At 40.6% G+C, this 18,512-nt stretch overlaps 5 protein-coding genes across 5 annotated transcripts; 3 read left to right on the forward strand and 2 right to left on the reverse strand.

Annotated features, from left to right (window-relative positions):
- Positions 1–427: 427 nt before the first annotated feature.
- Positions 428–823, forward strand: LOC141825953 (ABC transporter G family member 20-like). Its single transcript, XM_074713217.1, has one exon. The coding sequence runs from the start codon at positions 428–430 to the stop codon at positions 821–823; it is 396 nt and encodes a 131-aa protein (XP_074569318.1).
- Positions 824–1,010: 187 nt separating this feature from the next.
- LOC141841169 (uncharacterized) lies at positions 1,011–3,701 on the reverse strand. Its single transcript, XM_074729300.1, has 5 exons — positions 3,339–3,701; positions 2,041–2,182; positions 1,693–1,910; positions 1,437–1,613; positions 1,011–1,279 (listed from the first exon to the last, which is right to left on the reverse strand). Exons 1-5 carry the CDS (start codon positions 3,495–3,497, stop codon positions 1,193–1,195), a joined length of 783 nt encoding a protein of 260 aa, XP_074585401.1. The 5' UTR covers positions 3,498–3,701; the 3' UTR covers positions 1,011–1,192.
- Positions 3,702–5,113: 1,412 nt separating this feature from the next.
- Positions 5,114–6,213, forward strand: LOC141845356 (cysteine-rich repeat secretory protein 55). Its single transcript, XM_074733424.1, has 2 exons — positions 5,114–5,530; positions 5,612–6,213. The coding sequence occupies exons 1-2, from the start codon at positions 5,196–5,198 to the stop codon at positions 6,090–6,092; spliced, it is 816 nt and encodes a 271-aa protein (XP_074589525.1). The 5' UTR covers positions 5,114–5,195; the 3' UTR covers positions 6,093–6,213.
- Positions 6,214–8,075: 1,862 nt separating this feature from the next.
- Positions 8,076–11,387, forward strand: LOC141821714 (receptor-like cytoplasmic kinase 176). The gene is made up of 6 exons (XM_074709064.1): positions 8,076–8,176; positions 8,254–8,570; positions 8,660–8,795; positions 10,242–10,390; positions 10,482–10,605; positions 10,784–11,387. Exons 1-6 carry the CDS (start codon positions 8,107–8,109, stop codon positions 11,167–11,169), a joined length of 1,182 nt encoding a protein of 393 aa, XP_074565165.1. The 5' UTR covers positions 8,076–8,106; the 3' UTR covers positions 11,170–11,387.
- Positions 11,388–11,895: 508 nt separating this feature from the next.
- LOC141821723 (uncharacterized protein C24B11.05-like) lies at positions 11,896–13,526 on the reverse strand (the record flags this gene model as incomplete). The annotated part of the gene is given in 8 exon segments (XM_074709068.1): positions 11,896–12,165; positions 12,249–12,314; positions 12,398–12,670; positions 12,772–12,859; positions 12,939–12,976; positions 13,066–13,163; positions 13,262–13,327; positions 13,431–13,526. Coding segments are annotated over 8 exon segments (852 nt in total). The 3' UTR covers positions 11,896–12,009.
- Positions 13,527–18,512: the final 4,986 nt, after the last annotated feature.

Below are 18,512 nucleotides of genomic sequence, written 5' to 3' on the forward strand. Positions count from 1 at the left end.
CTCGATGAGAAGCTCCTTTCTTGCTGCCAATAATGATAAAAGGTTAGTGTTGAGATATCTTGAAGCTCTCCATTGAGTTAATCAGAGGATAATTTCAAGTTTAGAGTATGATGAGATAACACGAGACTTTCATTATGAAGACACAAGTGTGACAACCTTCATCCACACTGCAAGCCTACCAGATTTCAAATGGCATGCACAACAAATTAAAGTAGAGGTGAGCGTGAAGTTCACTTTGTAGGACTTATTCCAGCATCAAACTTGTCGTCCGTGCATTTAAACATGGTATTGTCTTGCTCTTGTTTGGCGGTTTTGGTTCATCTAAACCCTAACTACCATCCCTCCGACACTTGGTCTTAAATTCAACCCACTTGTGTCTACATGCTCTTGAAAAACCTGACTATTCTAATCTAAATTCCACAGTAAGATGGAGCTACTTCTTGCCCTTAGGCAGGGCAGCATCTTCGTCAACCAGAGTCGGATCCACGACTACCAGCTCTGGTTCCACATGTCACTGGTAAAGTACCTGTTCAAAGGGGTGATCCGGAACGAGTTCGACGACCCACCCAAGTGCTTCATGAGGGGCTTGCAGATGTTCGATAACAAACTGCTGGGCACGCTGCCGGACAGTGAAAATGACCATGCTCAGGCAGTCATGGGGGTGAACATAACCAGTAACACCTGCATCAACACCGGCAACGGGATTCTGCAGCAGCACAGCATCACGCAGCTGAGCAAGTGGGGGATCACCATCGCCCGCAGGTTCGTGTTCCGCTTCCTATTCTCCATCAGTTTGCTGCTTGGCAGCAGAAACAGGAGGTAGATTGATGATCAAATCCACCACAGAGCAAGTTCCGAGTTTAATTTGTATCAAAATACATTATTTCTCATTATTATGCCTGCAAGATCACTGTACTGTAACATCGGAAACAATTTAATTCATGCTTTCATCAGCATTCTAATCAGACAAACCTATTGGCATCCACAAGAAATTGTTAAACAAACAAGAATAATTTTGATCCTTCTATACCATGATTCGAATACCAATGAAGATGGTATAAATAGTCGATTACAAAACCAACCAAGGCTTTCTTCATAACAAAAAGGCTCCCCTTTGCACCTGCTGCAACTATATAACTAATTTCTAAGAGAGATATTTCGTGCTTACAAGCATGTAATTGAAGGAATCAACCTAGAAAATATCTGGATGGAAACGGCCTGGCATGGAACTGCCGTCTTGCGCTTTCTGAAGATGGACCTTCAATGTATAGTTGCTCATCTGCAACAAACAACTAGCATCCAATCATCCAACCAAAGAAGAAGAAAAACTCAATATCAAGTTAGAAAGGTTATGCAGAGAAAGCTAGTAGACATCAGCTTATTAGCTTTTGAATCAAACAACTTCAAAGTGAAAACAAATAGTTAATTCTAATTACCTCTAATGCTCTGACTTGCTCTTGATACTGGCTAATCACTTGCTTCAAATGCTGCACCTCCTTAATCTTCTCCTCATGCTCCAAACTGCATTCATGCTGGACCGCAACAGCCCTCTTTAGGATTTGATTGTCTCTTAACAAACACTGCAGTTGCTCTTTCAAGGAATTGCTGTCTTTCTGCATAACCGTAAGAAAATATGGAGAAAAGAGCAATGAGCAGCAAGTAAGATGAACGGAGCACCAATAAACTATCTACCTCCATGTATGCTGTTGTTCGAGTAATGATATCTCTTTCAAATACTTCCAAGGTTTTCATAGCACGAGTTCGGACATCATTCCAATCTGAAGCATTCATCATTTCCTTTACAAATATATCGCCCCAAGAAGTCCCATTTTGTGATTCCTCAGGTTGACAACTTCCCTTGTTCTGAGAGACTTCAACCTTCCCTTCAAATGTCTGAGACTTCAGAACACCTGAAATGAATGGTCACAGAAAAGATCAAAAATGTAGGAGAGAGCAAGGCTTCTGCACCTAGAATTAGAATCCTCACTAGTCAACTCAACTGAGATATATGTAGTAGAAACAAACGAAGTAGGTGCTGACCTTGCAGAGTGCTGTCACTTGATTGTAAAATAGAGTTAATTCCTTCAACATTCACAGAACCATCACCAAGGCACAAAGCATGGAGACTTTTAATAGCATCATCAATTTTGTGATCGTGAGAATTCAAAACTGTTTCAACAACCTGTGTAATAGTTAAAGAGAACACCTTATGTAAATTCAAGACATGGGAAAACAATAGATAAAAATATCCTTGAATGATAGAAGAGGTAAATTCTTCCTAAAATTTGAATGATACCTTTACTCAAATGATTTGAATTACTAGCTCTTTTGGTACATTTGTTATATAAAAGTTCAGCTAATAAGCAGGAAAAATAGTGATGGCTCATACTGTGATAATAGATCTTGCAACAACTTGTGCATGTGAAATGGAGACTGCATGTGAATGGCAGGTAAGACATAGCTTTGATGAAATGATACTGTCAAGCTTATCAACATCACAATATCTCGGATAATAGATAAAGTAAGTGGCTTATGAAGAAAAAAAGGTATTCTTCAAGGCTTGCCTTCCTTCAACAACATGTCATGAAGAGCATCAACGCACTCGTTCATTCGGGGTAGTACAAACAACACAGACATTCCCAAGGACTGCTCAATTAGCATTTTCAGTCAGTTGCGTTTCAGATGAGAAACAACAACATTAAAAATCATGAAGTTACTGGATAAAGACGACACAGCTAGATCACCCCGACTATAGAAGAAAACTTCAAGTTCTCACCACTTTTAAAAATCTAACAAAATGTGCTCTTGCACGTACTCGGATACCAAATTTTAGTCCTTGACATCACCCTCAGGACTGCAGTAACTTAATGAGTCGTCCAAACAATTGTCAAATTATATCCCATAGGATAGGTAGGTATTAGTCTCATCAGCTCACTTCAGCAGGTCCTGTCCCTCAACCTAATCTTTTTGAGACTTCATAGCCACGCATGATAACTCAAATAAGCAGTTGTCCTTCTTTTCCATTTTCTCTTTTGTTTCTAGTTTCCCCGATCAAGAACAGCATAAAGGTACGTCCTTGTGACGAAAAGTGAATAATTATCAATAAATCGCTAGGAAATGTGGTTGTTTTCTTTGCTCCTCCTACCAATGTTCAATACTTGAACTGAATAAACATTCTTAGGGATCCATTGTTAATCTTTATAAAACCCATCTCAATCCTGGATTCATTGACTTTCGACAATATTAATAAGCAACGTAGCAATTCCACAGATTGAAGCCAACAAGCAAGGGGCGGGAAAAAAAATCATTAGAACAAAGAAGCGAGAGGGCAAGACTACCTCCCGATCCATGGAGGGGAACATGCGGAGGAGCACGGAGAGTGTATCCTCAGATCCGTAGCGACTGCAGCGCGATCTCTTGGCTGACGGAGGCGGCGACGCCGGAGATCCGAAGATTTCCTCCAACCCTAGGCGCTTCCCGCAGATCCCCGCAGACATGGCAGCCACGCTGCTGGCTTCGATCGAAGCCCCGCCCAACTCCGCCCTCTTTCCTCCTCCTCCTTCAGCGCCCACCGCTTCGCCCGCCGATCACTTCTTCCGAACAGCTCGATGCCGCTTCTTCCCCTTCTTCCGATCTCCCCAACAGCGATCGCCACATCTCTTTCCCTAGCGACCGTTCAATTTAATAAATCGTTCTTCTCGATCGCCAAAAGAACACCCAAAAATACAAGATAAAGAAAATAGAGTTCAGCACGCGCGCATAACCTACTCGAATTACATACCGCGTCGAACTTGAAAGTGGGCCCAAACTAGAATCTGTTCGTCAATTGACACGTGATTAAGTTATCAGAGCATCCGCAACGCGCGGTTAATCGGGCGTTAATAGCAGGCGTGGAGGAGCGAAGGAAGGATGTAGAAGAGTGAGAGAGGAGTGAGGTATTGAACGCGTTCAGAGTTCTGAACACGTTAATAGGTGGGCTCGTGCTTTTTATTTTTATTTTTTTAATGTTAACGCGTTCGTAGAGGCTGCATAGTGTGAGTGGTGGTGACCACTGATCGACCACCAAGGGTGAACACTGGTCGACCACCTCAACCACGTGTTAGTGGATCCAATCGACCAAGGGCGTTAAAGGTGTTATAACGCCACGAGCGTTGCGGATGCTTTCACGATATTGAATTCGAATTTCGTAAGCTAGATTACATATTTAGCAGGAATAGTGACTAGATATAGATAGAGTCAAAGGACATGTGATATGTCAAATAGGGAAAAGAACACCATAAATTTTAATTAAAATAACTAACATTAAAATAAATAGAGTATGAATTAATCTTCTTCCCAATCTGGCTGCACTTCTCTTGCTCGACACATAATGTGTTCACTGTTCTAATTTGTATCTTATATATAATTTCAGTTATATTTATTTCTATTGTTATCTTATATATAATTTGTATCTTATATATAGATAAGGTTATGCCCTTCATGAAAATCTTGGCAAGGAGATTTCAATGGCTGGGTCTCCTTCTGAGCCAACCATCAATGGGCCAGACTCACATGCATTGGCACTTAGAGTCCAACAAACGTCAGCGTCCTGGAATTTTGGCCACAGAATTATATATATATATATATATATACTCATTAGTATTTTTTTCATAATTAAAAATTTTATTTTTTTCATAATTAAAAAATTCATTATAAAAAACATATGAAAATTTGACGGTATTATATCGTGATATAGTGCGTGATATAAAGATATATCCTCTATACAAATCATTGGTCAAAGAGATTTCCACAGAGTATGCATTCCTAATGGCTCAGTCTCCTCCGTAGAACACTAGGTCAACTATCGATGGCCCAAGCTCCCATGCATTCCACCCCAAATAGCATCTAGAAACCCACAAAAGTCACCGTCTTGGAATTCCACTAATTTGGAGAAGTGCCAAAGTTTGTAGATAGATTATTTTTAATGGGCACCTTTTAATTATAAATATACTACTGTTATACTAAAATATAATTTAATTAATATATATATATATATATATATATATATATAAATATATTTATTATTTTATTATTTTTTATCGTGCTAGTGTAGCACATCACTTGCTGAGTAATGTTCCATATCTATGGTCAAAAAATGCTGCCGAGCACCGAGAGATGAAATATAATTCCCATCTCCAAGCCATTGTTGAATCAGCATGGCGTTGATTCGGGTTTATCACCTTATCCTCCTCTGTTTATTGCTCCCCTTCTCTGCCTCCGCCGACGACCCCATCGGTCACTACTGTGCCAACCCCTTCGCCAACGCCGGCGACACCCAGGCCCGCATCAACACCGTGCTATCCGACCTCGTCGCACACGCCTCCGTCGGCGGCTTCGCCACCTCCTCCTCGGGCCGTGCCGCCACCACGACAATCTACGGCCTCGCCCAGTGCAGATCCGACGTCAGCTCGCAGGACTGCTCGGCGTGCCTCCAAGACGCCGCCAAGGCGCTCCCGGCGGCGTGCCCGCACCAAGCCGACGCCCGAATCTGGTACTGTTGAACTTTGCACGCTCGAACTAAATTGTTGTTAAGAAAGAAAATCAATTTATGGATTATTTGTGTTTTTAACAGGTACGACTACTGCTTCCTGAGGTACGACGATGAGAATTTCATCGGGAAGTCCGACACCGGCTACTCGATCATCCTGTACAACGTGGAGAATGTGACGGGCGACGGCGACGCGTTCGACGCGGCGGTGGGGGGAGTGATGAGGAAGGCGCGGGCGGCGGCGGTGGCGCCGGGGAGCGGAGGGCTGGGGAGGGAGACAACGGCGTTCTCGCCGTACGTGACAATTTACGGGCTGGCGCAGTGCACGCGGGACATCGGGGGATTGGCGTGCGCGCAGTGCATGGCATCGGCGGTGGAGAGGTTTGCCGACTTCTGCGTGCACCGGAAGGGGTGCCGTGTGCTGTACAGCAGCTGCATGGTGCGCTACGAGATCTACCCCTTCTTCTTCCCCATCGACTCCAAAAGAAGCAGTAGCGGCGGCAGCAACAGCATCAAAAGAGAAGATGAAGTTGGTAGCTATTCCATGGTCATTTTGTCGCCATAAAAATATTTTATCGGTTCTAAATCCTCTGGTCATCTTCTTGGTGTAATTCTTCTTAGATGATTTTCATCACTACGAAGAGTGAACAGAGATCAAATAACCTTCTGTTGTTGGCCGAGCAGTATATGTATTTGCTGGATCATCCTTTTTTATTAAAACCATAAGAATAACACATCTATTTTAAGTTTTCATCAAAATAAAATTTTACCCTAAAAAATTAACACATTTAATCAATTCATTCGTTTCTTCACAAACCTGCAAATGCTCCTTAATCAACGCACCCGTCATTGACGCTGCTACATCTTTATTAAATTCTTATTTTTTCTTTACAACCCTCATGACAATGCTAGCCACTTGGGACTCTTGGTCACTCTTATCTGTGCTTGCAATGGCTTCTTATGAAACTTGGCCAGTGTACTAATCAATCTTGTTCAAAATTTCTGCTTCTTAGCTCTCTCATACCTTCTTTAGATCTCTCAATATCTTTCACTTGTCCACTTTTCTTTCTTTCGCAGGACAATAGCTACATCTAAATCCGTTTGAAGATAAGCTTTTATTTTGCTCTTTAACATTTTAAAGTACTCCCCCTCATTTTCTGAAGTTGTGAATTGGAAACCGTCAATCACTTAATCTTGTTGAGTTGAACAACCTGCTCTAATTGTCAGCTCCCATGAGGTCTACAAATCATATTTTTCTTTTTCTTACAAGACGAGCACAAATTAAATTGTTAGTTCCCATGAGGTCTTTAGACTTCAACTGAGGGAAGTATGTAACTTTTTCGTCTGGGACATCCTCATCTTTTTCGATATTCTCCTTCCCATACAGCGTTGTTCGGTCTTCATCACAGATAGAGTTCTCCCTGAAATAGCGATGACTGCACTAATATTTGTTCAAACCATACATGACTGCAATGGTTCACTGTTAAATTTTCATCGATCATCCAAATAAATCCGATAAATATAAAATGAACTTTTTGAAAATAAATAGAGCTGGACAATTACCTGTATTGAAAATCAATCTAAGATGTTTCTATTTGCGACCCTCGTGACTTACCACTTGTACTACCTCTAGGGGCCTTAAAATATTATAAAACATTATGCATGAGGTTTGACTTGTCGCAGTTGAGCAGTCGGCAAAACTACGTGCGATCGCCTATCAAAGACAAAGATCCGGACCTCTTTTCCCTGTCCAAACACTGTTGTGGTTATCACATGCCTTTGGCCAAAAGGCATCCAGATGAGATCTCCTCCCCTTCTCTTCCCCAACCTTATCTCCACAATGCATCGTCCAAATTGTGGTCAACGCCCTCTGTCATGGAGTCTCCATGAACATGGAGCTCTCCATTGTTATAACTTGCACTCAGTTGCACGAGTCAACGTCAGCCAAACTGCAGCGCATGCAGATGGAGGAAAGTTCAAACCATCTCACTTCTCACAAAGTCCAACGCAGTTTTGGAACCTTGTAAGCTCTAGCATCCAAAGTTGGGGATAAAATGTTGAATTCTAGCCTCTGATATATTTAGATCCATCAAGATGGTATCACCAATTCACCTTAATAACTCTAGTGATAGTTTTTTTAAAAAGAAAAATGTGTGTCCTTTAAAAATGTTACTTTAGTTTTTTGTGGTGAAAGTTTAAGATGTTAATTAGCTGCAGTAGCTTTCTGCTAAAAGATGTTAGCTTGGACTTTTGATGCAATGAACCAGGCCTGCTTCTCCGAAATCTAGTACGATAGATTTGATATCTAGATGCCTCAGCTCAATCTCGTGATGCTACTTAAGTACTTAACCATGGCCACCACTTTAGGTTTTTAACCGATTAATGGGCCACGCCATGCTCTGTTCATTCTCCTCCCTTTTAATTAGTAAATCTGTGATAATGAACAAGTTGAACAAGTTGCCGAGCAGGTCCACAGCTTGTGCTATTAATTAAGCCTCTCCCTCTCTTTGGCCACTGTTATATTGTCACTGAGGCAGATTAAAAAGAGCTCAGCAACTTAACAGAGCTCGGAGATCTTCATGGGAAATTGCTGGGCTAAACAAATCAAGGCGGACAGCCCCTCCGACGCCGATGCAGCCTTCGCTTCCGGTAATAAACTTCACCTTCATTCTGGCTTCTGAACTATTTAGAAAACTCTTAATAGGATCATAAGGCCTTTCTTGTAGGTGACTTGAAAAATGGCACTAGGAAAGCTAATGTGTTGAGCAGTTCGAGCAGCAGGGTCGTCTCTGCTTCCTCTTTGCCTCGGACCGAGGGCGAGATCTTGTCGTCTTCGAACCTGAAGAGCTTCAGCTTCAATGATCTCAGAACCGCAACGAGGAACTTCCGGCCGGACAGTGTTCTCGGAGAGGGAGGCTTTGGCTCTGTGTTCAAGGGTTGGATTGATGAGAACACGCTTGCAGCAGCCAAGCCTGGGACTGGAATGGTCATTGCCGTGAAGAAACTGAACCAGGAAGGGTTTCAGGGTCACAGGGAGTGGTTGGTGAGTGGCAGTTCCTTCCTCTAAACTTCATTAACACTGAACTGGTGGCTGACTGTGACGTAAATTAAGAACAAATTCAACTCTTGTAGGCTGAGGTTAATTACTTGGGTCAGCTGTCGCACCCAAACCTCGTAAAGCTTATCGGATACTGCCTGGAGGATGAGCAAAGGCTTCTGGTGTATGAGTTTATGCCTCGGGGCAGCTTGGAGAATCATTTTTTCCGGAGTAAGTCTCTGTGATCTATGCTATTGCAATTCTAGTCTCATTCTTCATGCTTGAGTTCCTGAAGTCTTGTGCCTGCTTGTTTTTATTTTGTTCGTAGAAATAGCTATTCCTCAATGCTTCTTTTAGCTATTCCTCCTTTCAAACTCATAGAAAGTCTCAGAATGTTGTTCCTTCTGTCGAACGGACCGATACAAGAGTCTCATTTGTCGGAATTGTTACTCACGGGCAGGAGATTTCGATCCCTCAATGTTCTTCCATATGGAGCCACATCGGTCAGTTACTGAATCGAGCCAGTGTTTGGTGTTCTATCGCAGTGAACCACAGTGTTCTGCAATTCGACCTCGAGTTTGGATTTACCTATGAGCCTCATCGTCCAATATCCGGATTTGAAAGTGGTCTTTCGGCGTGGATAAAGGTTCATGGTTCGTTTAACATCAATGTTCACCATTAGATATCGCGAATAAGTCATCAGTCAATGAACGGTCTGACGTATACGACTTTCTAGTAGAGTTCGAAGGAGAAGATGATGAAGACATGAAATACACTTCAACAAGAGATGAGAAGGGAGTTAAAGAGTCCCTGCAGACCACTTCGATGCTCAAGCTAGAATTGATTCCAGAGGAGGAAATTACAAAAATAGAAGACGTCAGAAAAATTTTCAGAATCGAACCTCCTAGAGAGCAGAAGCTCCCTTTGAAAATCTTTTTTATGATTTATATAGTTGTCGAGAGAGTATCTCTACGGTGACTGGAGTGGTATCATTATGGAAGTGTATGAAGAGATCAAATCTGACGGGTGTTAATCGCTTCCTCTTTTTTTGTTGACATTATGAAGGGACCATGTTTGATAACCTCCTGTCTAGTATTCTTAAACCGTCGTATGTCCGTGAGAATATTCACATTCCTCCTTAGTAGGTTCATATAAAACAGTAGTTCATAGAAGACGTAAAAATGGATTCCCAGGCGGAGCCAAATGAGGTGGCGTGGCCGAGATGAGATGGCCGAAATAAAACAGGCGAGATCAAGATGGTCGAGACCAAAATGGTCGAGATCGAGATGATCGAGACCGAGACGGCAGAGATTGAGATTGCTTTGGAGGTCCAAGTGAGATCCATGACTGATACATGTTGAGCCCAAAGTACAGTCCGAGCCGGAGGCGACAGTTATCTTATCTTGATGAGATCGTTTCTTTGACTCATCTTGTCAGATCAATCTGAACTTTAATTTTCAGCTTAAGTCTTGATCTTTATCTTAGAAGGAGTCACATCATCCATGACACCTGTGTCAATCAATTTTTTGATGATTAATCAATTATAAAATCACACTTTTTTTCTTGGATTGCCATTGTTTTTTTTTCTGACATTAAAAAGCAAAGAAAGGATCACATATTCCTATTTCCTAGGAGTAAATTAAGTACTGAGGTTAAAATCTCTCTTCTGCAATACAGGGAGTTCATACTATCAGCCACTCTCATGGAATCTGCGCATGAAGGTCGCTCTTGGAGCTGCAAAAGGACTTGCTTTTCTGCATAGTGACAAGGGCAAGGCGGAAGTAATCTACCGCGATTTTAAAACCTCCAATGTGCTTCTTGATTCGGTGTGTAGCTCATATATAATCGGTTCCTTCCATTTGAAAGTGTTTTCACTCACTTTGAATGCTAATCTTTGTGCCTTGTACTGTCGTGCAGAAGTACAACGCAAAGCTTTCTGATTTTGGATTGGCGAAAGATGGTCCGACCGGGGACAAAAGCCATGTATCTACAAGGGTGATGGGTACATATGGTTATGCTGCTCCAGAGTATCTAGCAACCGGTACTTTGCTTCACCTTTGTTATCTTAAATTTTTGCAGAACCAGTCACAATACTTCTAATCAGTTTAAGAATTTCCGACGTATCTTGTTCCTCGCCGTCCCTATTCTTAAGAGATGTTCAGGCTTGATTATGTTCTTAAGAGATGTTCCAACTTATTGATTCACCCTTCTTCTAACAGGTCACTTGACTTCTAGGAGCGACGTGTATGGCTTCGGAGTTGTTCTTCTCGAAATGCTGACGGGACGGCGTGCCATCGACAAGAACCGGCCGGCAGGACAACACTATTTGGTAGAGTGGGCGAAGCCTCTTCTTGCGAGCAAGCGAAGTACTATGAACATCTTGGATCCCAAATTGGAAGGGCAGTACTCGCCGTCAGGAGCTCGGAAAACGGCCCTTCTTGCGCTCCAGTGCCTATCCATGGAAGCAAAGCAGAGGCCAACGATGGATCAAGTTGTCACTGCTTTAGAACAGGTTCAGGATGCTAAAGACATAGGGAAGAGTCCTAAGACCAAACAGAAGTTGAGCAGCCAAAGAGGAAGCACAAAAATGCCTCAGAGGAAGTGAAAAGATGGAAATTAACCAAGAGAAGGTTTAGAGAACTCATACAGTGTCTTACATTTAGCAACTTATGAGTGTGTTATGTATTGTACATTGTGGTGTTGTTGTTCATCCCTTTCTGTTCTAGAATGGATACACACTTAAGAATTTTAAAAGGTTGTTCTTGAGTTGAAGGTGGCGCACCATTTGCACTTTCCTTAATAAGACTTGCCCTTCCCTTTCTATTTAAATTTGTCCTATTGTTCTTTTGTTTTTTGGGGAGTTGCAATCTTTCAAGGAATGATCTAGTCTAGCTCGAATCAAGTTAGGCTTATTGAGCACATTGGTGTCTAGCATCTTGAGCTTCAATGGACTTTTTGTGCATTTGGTCATATGCTGCGGTTTACAAACTGAAGTTTTCGACGTTGACACAGGTGGCGGTTTGTTGGCCGTTGACTCCGTCACGTTTTATAAACTTTATGGGCCATTCAAGGAAATGGATGGCCTGAAAGGCAGTGCTGACTTTTCAGAGACAGAATAAGACCTGCACTCCAATGAATGAGCTGTTTATCAATTAATTAATCCAACTTTAATTTGACTATAATTATTGTTCTTTGGCTGATTAAGACCGGAGCATTTCTCTCTTTATTCTAATTGTTTTCAACTTTGATCCTCCCCTTGAAGTCGAGCAAAATGTTAATGGTTTCACCAAACATTATTTTCAGGAAGGTTCGAGAGGAGAATACTTTAGAGTTTCTGATGAAAATGATCGTGGAATATTGCAGGCATTGTAGGAAATACATGGTCGTGGAATAAGAGCCATCGGAAACATATGCACAAAGCCAACGACATGGTAGAAGAATTAACTTAGGCCGTCACAGAGGTCTCCATGGTGATCTTGTTCGACGGTCGAATGTTGCTGGATTTCTTGGCCTCCTCCCAGAGCTCAGGCAACGCTTCCCTGAGGTTGTGGATGCTTTCTAAAGCATGGTCTGCGCCTTTGACTCTCTGTGATGTACCAACCTAAATCCACCAATGGCTCGTTGATATCACAAACTGTTTGCTTGATATAATCCACAACAAGAAGCAAATTATTGAATATTTACCAAGACAGTGTGCAGTCCGATCGCTTTTCCAGATTGAATATTCCGCACGCTGTCGTCAAAGAAAACCTGCAAAAGATTTTTATTTTAGCACAATTAACTAAACTCATGCTAAGGATGAGAGATCATAGCATCCATCTTGTGTATCTCACAGTTCTTTGGGGGTCAATATTTGCGATTCTGAGAGCTTGCTCCATGGCTTCTACGGATGGTTTGCACAGTATTGGCGTCTTTGGTTGATCAACCGCAGGGTCAGGTTTCGATAAGTAGCCGACTATGTCAAAGATGTTGCTTGAGGTCTCTTCCCCAGAGGAAGAGGATGGCCGGTTCAGTGTCTCGAAGCAAATAACTCCCTCAAAACAATCCTCCAGACCAAGCCGCTTGAGAACTCTGGCAGCATGATCTTGATCGGCATTCGTAAATATCTATGTGTGAGCAAATTGATAGATGAACTTGTTAGTGAAATGGAAAAGGATAATTAGTTGAGCCAACAGAGTTTTTGAATAGCTTAGTCTTGCCAACTTACAACTTTACGAATTGGAAGGCTCAGCAAGAGTTGCCTTAGAACAGGATCTGGCTTTAATGATTCGTAAGGTAATCTTCCATGAACAAAGCTGAAAGTTAAACAACAAGAAATCAATATCGTCTTTGATTCGCCAACACTATCAGACAAGAATCGAGTCAAATTCAAACCTGTGGTAATCATCATAATTGAAGTTGTAGCCAATGGCCTGAGAAGAAAGAAGCAAAGTTTGCATTAACACAAGCTTACACCTACTCAGCAAAACTTGAATAAAACATAAACAACTTTTTGAAGTACCCTTAGGCCAGCCATTGTTGTTCCATATTTCTGGTACAGGACAGTACACAAGTCCGGTATCTTGCTCTCTTCAATCCCAATCTTTTCAAGCATATACTCTGGAAAAAAAAATGAAGAAATGATCTTCTCAAAAAAGAATGAGAAGAAGGAAAACTCCATAGAGACAATGAATTAAAGATACATCAGTTTGCTCTACCTCCGATATTCTTGCGGCACTCTGCGGCCATGCCAGAACTCAATGGATAGAGTGTGTCATCAAGATCTGCATTAATAAAGCTTGATCTCAGAGGAAAAATTACAAACGTCTCATCTGCATTCAGAGAATACAAAAAGGAAACTCCAAGCAGGCAAATGCAAAGACTCACCAAAGAGAAGGCAATTAAATCGGCCACCCTGAGACTGAACCTTCTTGTACCTACCCTCAAATTCCATATTGATGCTTCACAAGCTTGAAAATTATAAAACGAAAATCATCAAATGATCAAAAACTCAACTTTGACAAAAAAAGGGAGCTAAAAGATCAAATCTTTCATTGTTTTTTAGGCCAATCATCACTTTCCAAGCATAACACAAGATGCATTACCAATATCTTCACAGATTCTCAACAAAAAAAGCAACGAAATCGAAATCCTGGTAAGAAAGAGCCAATTTTTGACTCGATTACCGAAGCGGAGGAAGGAAACTTACAGAAATCAAAGGGCGGACGACGCGAAGAAGCAATGCCAAGTTTAGCGACCAAGAAAGAGGAGAAGAAAGCAAGTATTTTGATCCTCCGCGAAGCAGCGTGATCGAAGGAGAAGGCGAAGGGGAAGGAAAAGAGTCTGCAATGCATCGATTAATATAGCCCGAGGCGTCCTTCCTAAACCGCCACCAACAAGCGCGTTAATCCCTTCATTTAGAAAATTAGATCAAAATTACCAGGGATTAACTGAGAATAAGATACGCAAATAAGGCCGCGGAGACCCAGCAGTTGCGTGGTGGCTTCGCGATCCAACCACGTGTCTAAATCCGGTAGGAGCACCAGCGAGATTCTAGATTACGACACGTCCCGGGATCGTCCGAGTTGCCACGTGGCGGCGCATCAGACGTTGAGGTCTAATCGGACAGCAATAATGCGAGGTTTACAACAGCTCCCCGGATTCGAGATTTCACACTGGTAAAAGAAGGTCGTTGAACGGCACGAGGCAGACGTACTTTTGACGTCGACCGTCCGCATGGTGCGCCAGGTTGGTGGTCAGTGCGGTCATGCCTGTCCTCATCTGTTCGACAGCAGAAAAAGAAGACAAAAGGTTAAATATCGATCATCTGTGGAGAGGTAAATCACGGTAAATGCGGGACTGACCAGGGCATGTGGCCGAGGGATTTGGAAACATGGCACAGATTGATGTTATCGCAAATGCAACCATGAGCCCTCGAACCGCCCACCTCAGCAAGCACTCATGTCCTGACCAGCTGACCCCGCCCGTGGGGGCAAATATAATAATATTCAATATCAGAAGAGAGAGAGAGAGAGAGCGAAAAAAACATTAAATTTTGGAGTTCGAGTCGCCTCGTTGAAAATGTTTTATTCAAGTTATTTTGCTAAAAATTCACCAAGTACAAGAGACTGATAAATTAAGCCCTTCCAGCTACAAGCTATTGAGGCTAAAGTTCATAAAGAAGAAGATTTGATATTAAATAAAAAGATTTAAGAGTCGCCTTCTGCATCTGTACCTTCCCCTTTGTGAGCTGTGTGAACCTGAAGCTTGCAAGCTGCACAAGCAATCAGTGATGGCATTGATTAGTGAAGAGCTTACAATAATGATTCAAGTCCAAGAGGCCACATTTTGGCCACACTTGCTTGCACGTGATACCACAACCACGGGACCATTTCTATCAGGTCCAAAACACGTGGTACTTTACTTTTCTTATATTAATATTATTTTATTTTTTAACTTTGTGCACTTGCAGGATCTTTTTATTGAATTTTAGAACCAATTATTTGACAGTGACAAATCTGTCATGGTTTGATTCCGTGCAACGATAACCATAAGATGAAATAAACATGTTTTATATTAGAGAGGGTTTCGATAACACTGATTTTTGTTTTGTAATTTGTTCTCTGTGACATGGCTTAATTGATTAATTTGTTGATAATTCGGCATTAAGTGTATTTTGTAATTAAAGAAAGCATGGCTTAATTATTTCATGAAATCGAGGAGGACAAGCTTTCTCTTCATATGTCACTTGTTGTCTACTCAGTGTCTTTTCTGTAGAAGGTATCGTATGGATAAAGCTAGAGCCCTAATGTCGTAGAGTAAAATATCTATTCATCATTGGTTGCAAGTGGCTATGGACCTCGATTCTTGCCCATATTTAAGAGTTCCTCCAATTATTGATGCCTAACTTAATTTCTTTCCAATTAGATAGGATAAATATTATATATTATGATTTTCTGTCGAGTATACTTTTATTTTCATATTGTCTTGTAATTTTTTTAAAAAGATTTGTATACCATGATTTTCAAAATTATGCACTGCAAGTAATCTTTGTGATAACTTTACAATTTGATAACAAAAATTATGTACTCTATAAGAGAGCAGCTAAATTGAGACGTTAGGCCCGTGACCGTGATTGTCTCGGCCCATTAACAGATGCACCCGTCAGGTAGGCCTTTAGGGCTATAGTTTATTTTCCAAATATTAAAAAAAATTTAAAATTTCTAATAGATTCATATGATCCATAATCGTATTTCGCATTGTATGAACTTAATAAATGATTGCTTTAGCATCCAAAACTATATTTTACATGTTATTTATCCTGAATTTTAATTAACCAATCGATTAGTTTGATTGTCAAGAGAAATGATTAACTTATATAAGTAAAATAATTAAATTATATTTCTCTGAGATTCAGCCCTCCACGTGGCCCGTACATCAATCCGACGGTTGGCTACTCATCATAGAATACTATATTTTTTGTAATTGTTTTATTCATATTAAGTGAGGGCGAGGCCCTCGACTGAGACTTTTAGAAAATAACCTCAATAGGATTTATATTTTTTTAAAGATAAACTATTTTAGGTAATTGCTCAATAATTTATTTTCATCTAAACTATTTTCTGTTTTGAATATTTACAATATATATCATTTTTATCTTCACCTAGGTATCCCAAAATGTAATCACGTTATCATTAATCTCGTTAGAACAATTATGATCTTTTATCAGAAATCTGGGATACAATTTTCGATGCAGCAAGCAGGAGAAAAACCTTCTTAATTATCAGTGCCAGAAATTAATAAAGAAGTAGGTTTAATAGCAGCGGCAGCAACAGAAGCTCGATCGGTGTATAACTATGTCGATGAAAAAATTGGTTTAATAGTAGGCTAACGAATCAGTAAACTGCAGAAATGAGATTTTAAAGATAAAAAAAGAAATTAAGAACAGAAGAAAAGATCAGTAAAACTTAAACTTCAAGGATCTAATCTCGTTGTCGGTAGTTCAAACACTTGTCACTCGACTGGTTCATTTTTGAAGTTGGGTTCTGAAAGCACTACTGCAGTTGCAGATTGCACGCTGCATGTCCACCCACTGACCCACACAGCCTTTTTCCATCTTTCTCTCTGAATCTGACCTCCCATCTACCTTCGCTGTCACTCCGTTGTACCCTTTCCTTCTCCATATTGACACATAAACGTAGGGGTCTGGTTGCCTTCCTATGTCTTTTTCTTAATGGCTTCAACTTCTTCAGGGTTTCGTCCCTTCCACCAGTGATATTGGTTCCTCGATCGTACCATGCATGCTAGCACAATCGATAACTGTTTCCCTTTGAAGTTTTACGTACGGCACTCGTCTAAATCTAGATCTGGTATCGGACCCAACACTCACTGCTGTCCCTGTAATCAATTAACTATACACTTCTTTTGCAAAAAAAAAAAAAGATGGATCCGCCATTGCACGGTATATCTGTGAAGAGATAAATCGAAAAAGTGCAGTTGATTACAGTACGCGAACTCTTGCTTTCTTCTGCAAGGTCGGGGGCGATACACTTCGACCATTGCATATATCGGCACGCATGCAGGGTCGCGATAATTAAGTGGAAGCAGCGCAATGGCGCCGGCGATGACAGCGGTGGCGACAGCAAGCGAAGGAGCAGAGCGAACGCAGCAGTGGGAATCGATGGTGAGTCAGCTGGTGAAGAAGCAACGCGGCAAGTTCTACATTGTGCGTCGCTGCATCACCATGCTCATTTGCTGGCGAGACGACCCTTGAAGTGTGTGTATTGTGTGCGTTCTTGTATGCATAATAGTACAAGTAAAATAGCAATATGTGAGTGAATTCTTTTGCAGAAATCTCATCGCATCTATATTTATTGTTCTATTTTTCTAATGAATAATAAGTGTCGCTGTTTTATATATTTAAAAGTTGATGAGATGATTAAATTTAAATTGATTGAGTTGACTTTAGATTTTGATCATATAAGTCGATGTATAAAGAGAGTTCTTCAAAGAAGAAGATTATCGGTATAATTGATCAAAATTGCATGTGTATGCATATGGAGATTAATTTGAATGAAAAATCAAGTATATTAAGATTTGGATACTTACAAAAAGTCTAAATATGCCATAGTTGATCGGATAATAGATGGTCGAAAGTCCAACAAAATTTTGGCAAATAAAGAAATCCAAAAGGGTCATGATTAATCAAACACACTTAACGGTTAAAAGCCCAACAGAAAGTTGACAAAGGTGAAATCCAAATGAATTAGAGGACCGGACATTTAGCACGATGAAAACGATGAAATCCAAATGAGTAAAAGTTAATTGGATTCTTGATAATGAGTCAAGAATGTCTAAAAAGTAGGAGGACTAAATGTTAAACATTAGAAAAGAAGTTTAAATAGATTAAAAAGGATCGAATATTTGACATTAATGATAAAATCTTAACATATTAAAGTTGATCGAATATTAGACAGACAAGAAATTTTGACAAATTAAGGTTAATTGAATACTAGACAAATAAAATTCTAATAGTTTAAAGTCAATCTAATACTTAGATAAGAGGACAAGCTAAGACTCTAGTAAATTGGAGTTAAGGAAGTTTCATATCTCCTTTGACATAAACAAATTCAGTGTAAATAGAGTCGTCCTTTAAGAATTCGGTGTAAATAGTATTTCAACGGTTTCAATTATAGTACAGTTATTTAATGGATAATATAAATTGAGTGCTACAGTATAATGTCCGTTATAGTATTGTATAAGTATTACAATTTTCAGTATCTGGTTGCTACAGTATAGAGTATTGTAGTGTTCTGCTACAGAACGGTTGAATGCTACAATGCTTTTGCTATAGTATCAGACGGATTACTAGAGTATGTCCTATAGTAGACAAGTGCTACGTGCAATAATACTAATCTATTGATGAACGACGATGACACTAATTGTGATTTGAAATCAATCTATTGATGA

The sequence above is a fragment of the Curcuma longa genome, chromosome 1, assembly GCF_044706935.1.
Source record: "Curcuma longa cultivar G26 ecotype Majalengka, Jawa Barat chromosome 1, ITB_CL_G26_1.1, whole genome shotgun sequence".
In the NCBI taxonomy this organism is placed as follows: domain Eukaryota; kingdom Viridiplantae; phylum Streptophyta; class Magnoliopsida; order Zingiberales; family Zingiberaceae; genus Curcuma; species Curcuma longa.

Excerpts from the sequence above, each read along its gene's own strand:
- LOC141825953 (XM_074713217.1), top strand. The coding sequence starts at position 428 with ATGGAGCTACTTCTTGCCCTTAGGCAGGGCAGCATCTTCGTCAACCAG.
- LOC141841169 (XM_074729300.1), bottom strand. The coding sequence starts at position 3,497 with ATGTCTGCGGGGATCTGCGGGAAGCGCCTAGGGTTGGAGGAAATCTTC. Across the intron at positions 1,911-2,040 it reads AAGTGACAGCACTCTGCAAG|GTGTTCTGAAGTCTCAGACA; the intron begins GTCAGCACCTAC and ends CATTCATTTCAG. Across the intron at positions 1,614-1,692 it reads GAACAACAGCATACATGGAG|AAAGACAGCAATTCCTTGAA; the intron begins GTAGATAGTTTA and ends ACGGTTATGCAG.
- LOC141845356 (XM_074733424.1), top strand. The coding sequence starts at position 5,196 with ATGGCGTTGATTCGGGTTTATCACCTTATCCTCCTCTGTTTATTGCTC. Across the intron at positions 5,531-5,611 it reads CAAGCCGACGCCCGAATCTG|GTACGACTACTGCTTCCTGA; the intron begins GTACTGTTGAAC and ends TGTTTTTAACAG.
- LOC141821714 (XM_074709064.1), top strand. The coding sequence starts at position 8,107 with ATGGGAAATTGCTGGGCTAAACAAATCAAGGCGGACAGCCCCTCCGAC. Across the intron at positions 10,391-10,481 it reads CCAATGTGCTTCTTGATTCG|AAGTACAACGCAAAGCTTTC; the intron begins GTGTGTAGCTCA and ends ACTGTCGTGCAG. Across the intron at positions 10,606-10,783 it reads TCCAGAGTATCTAGCAACCG|GTCACTTGACTTCTAGGAGC; the intron begins GTACTTTGCTTC and ends TTCTTCTAACAG.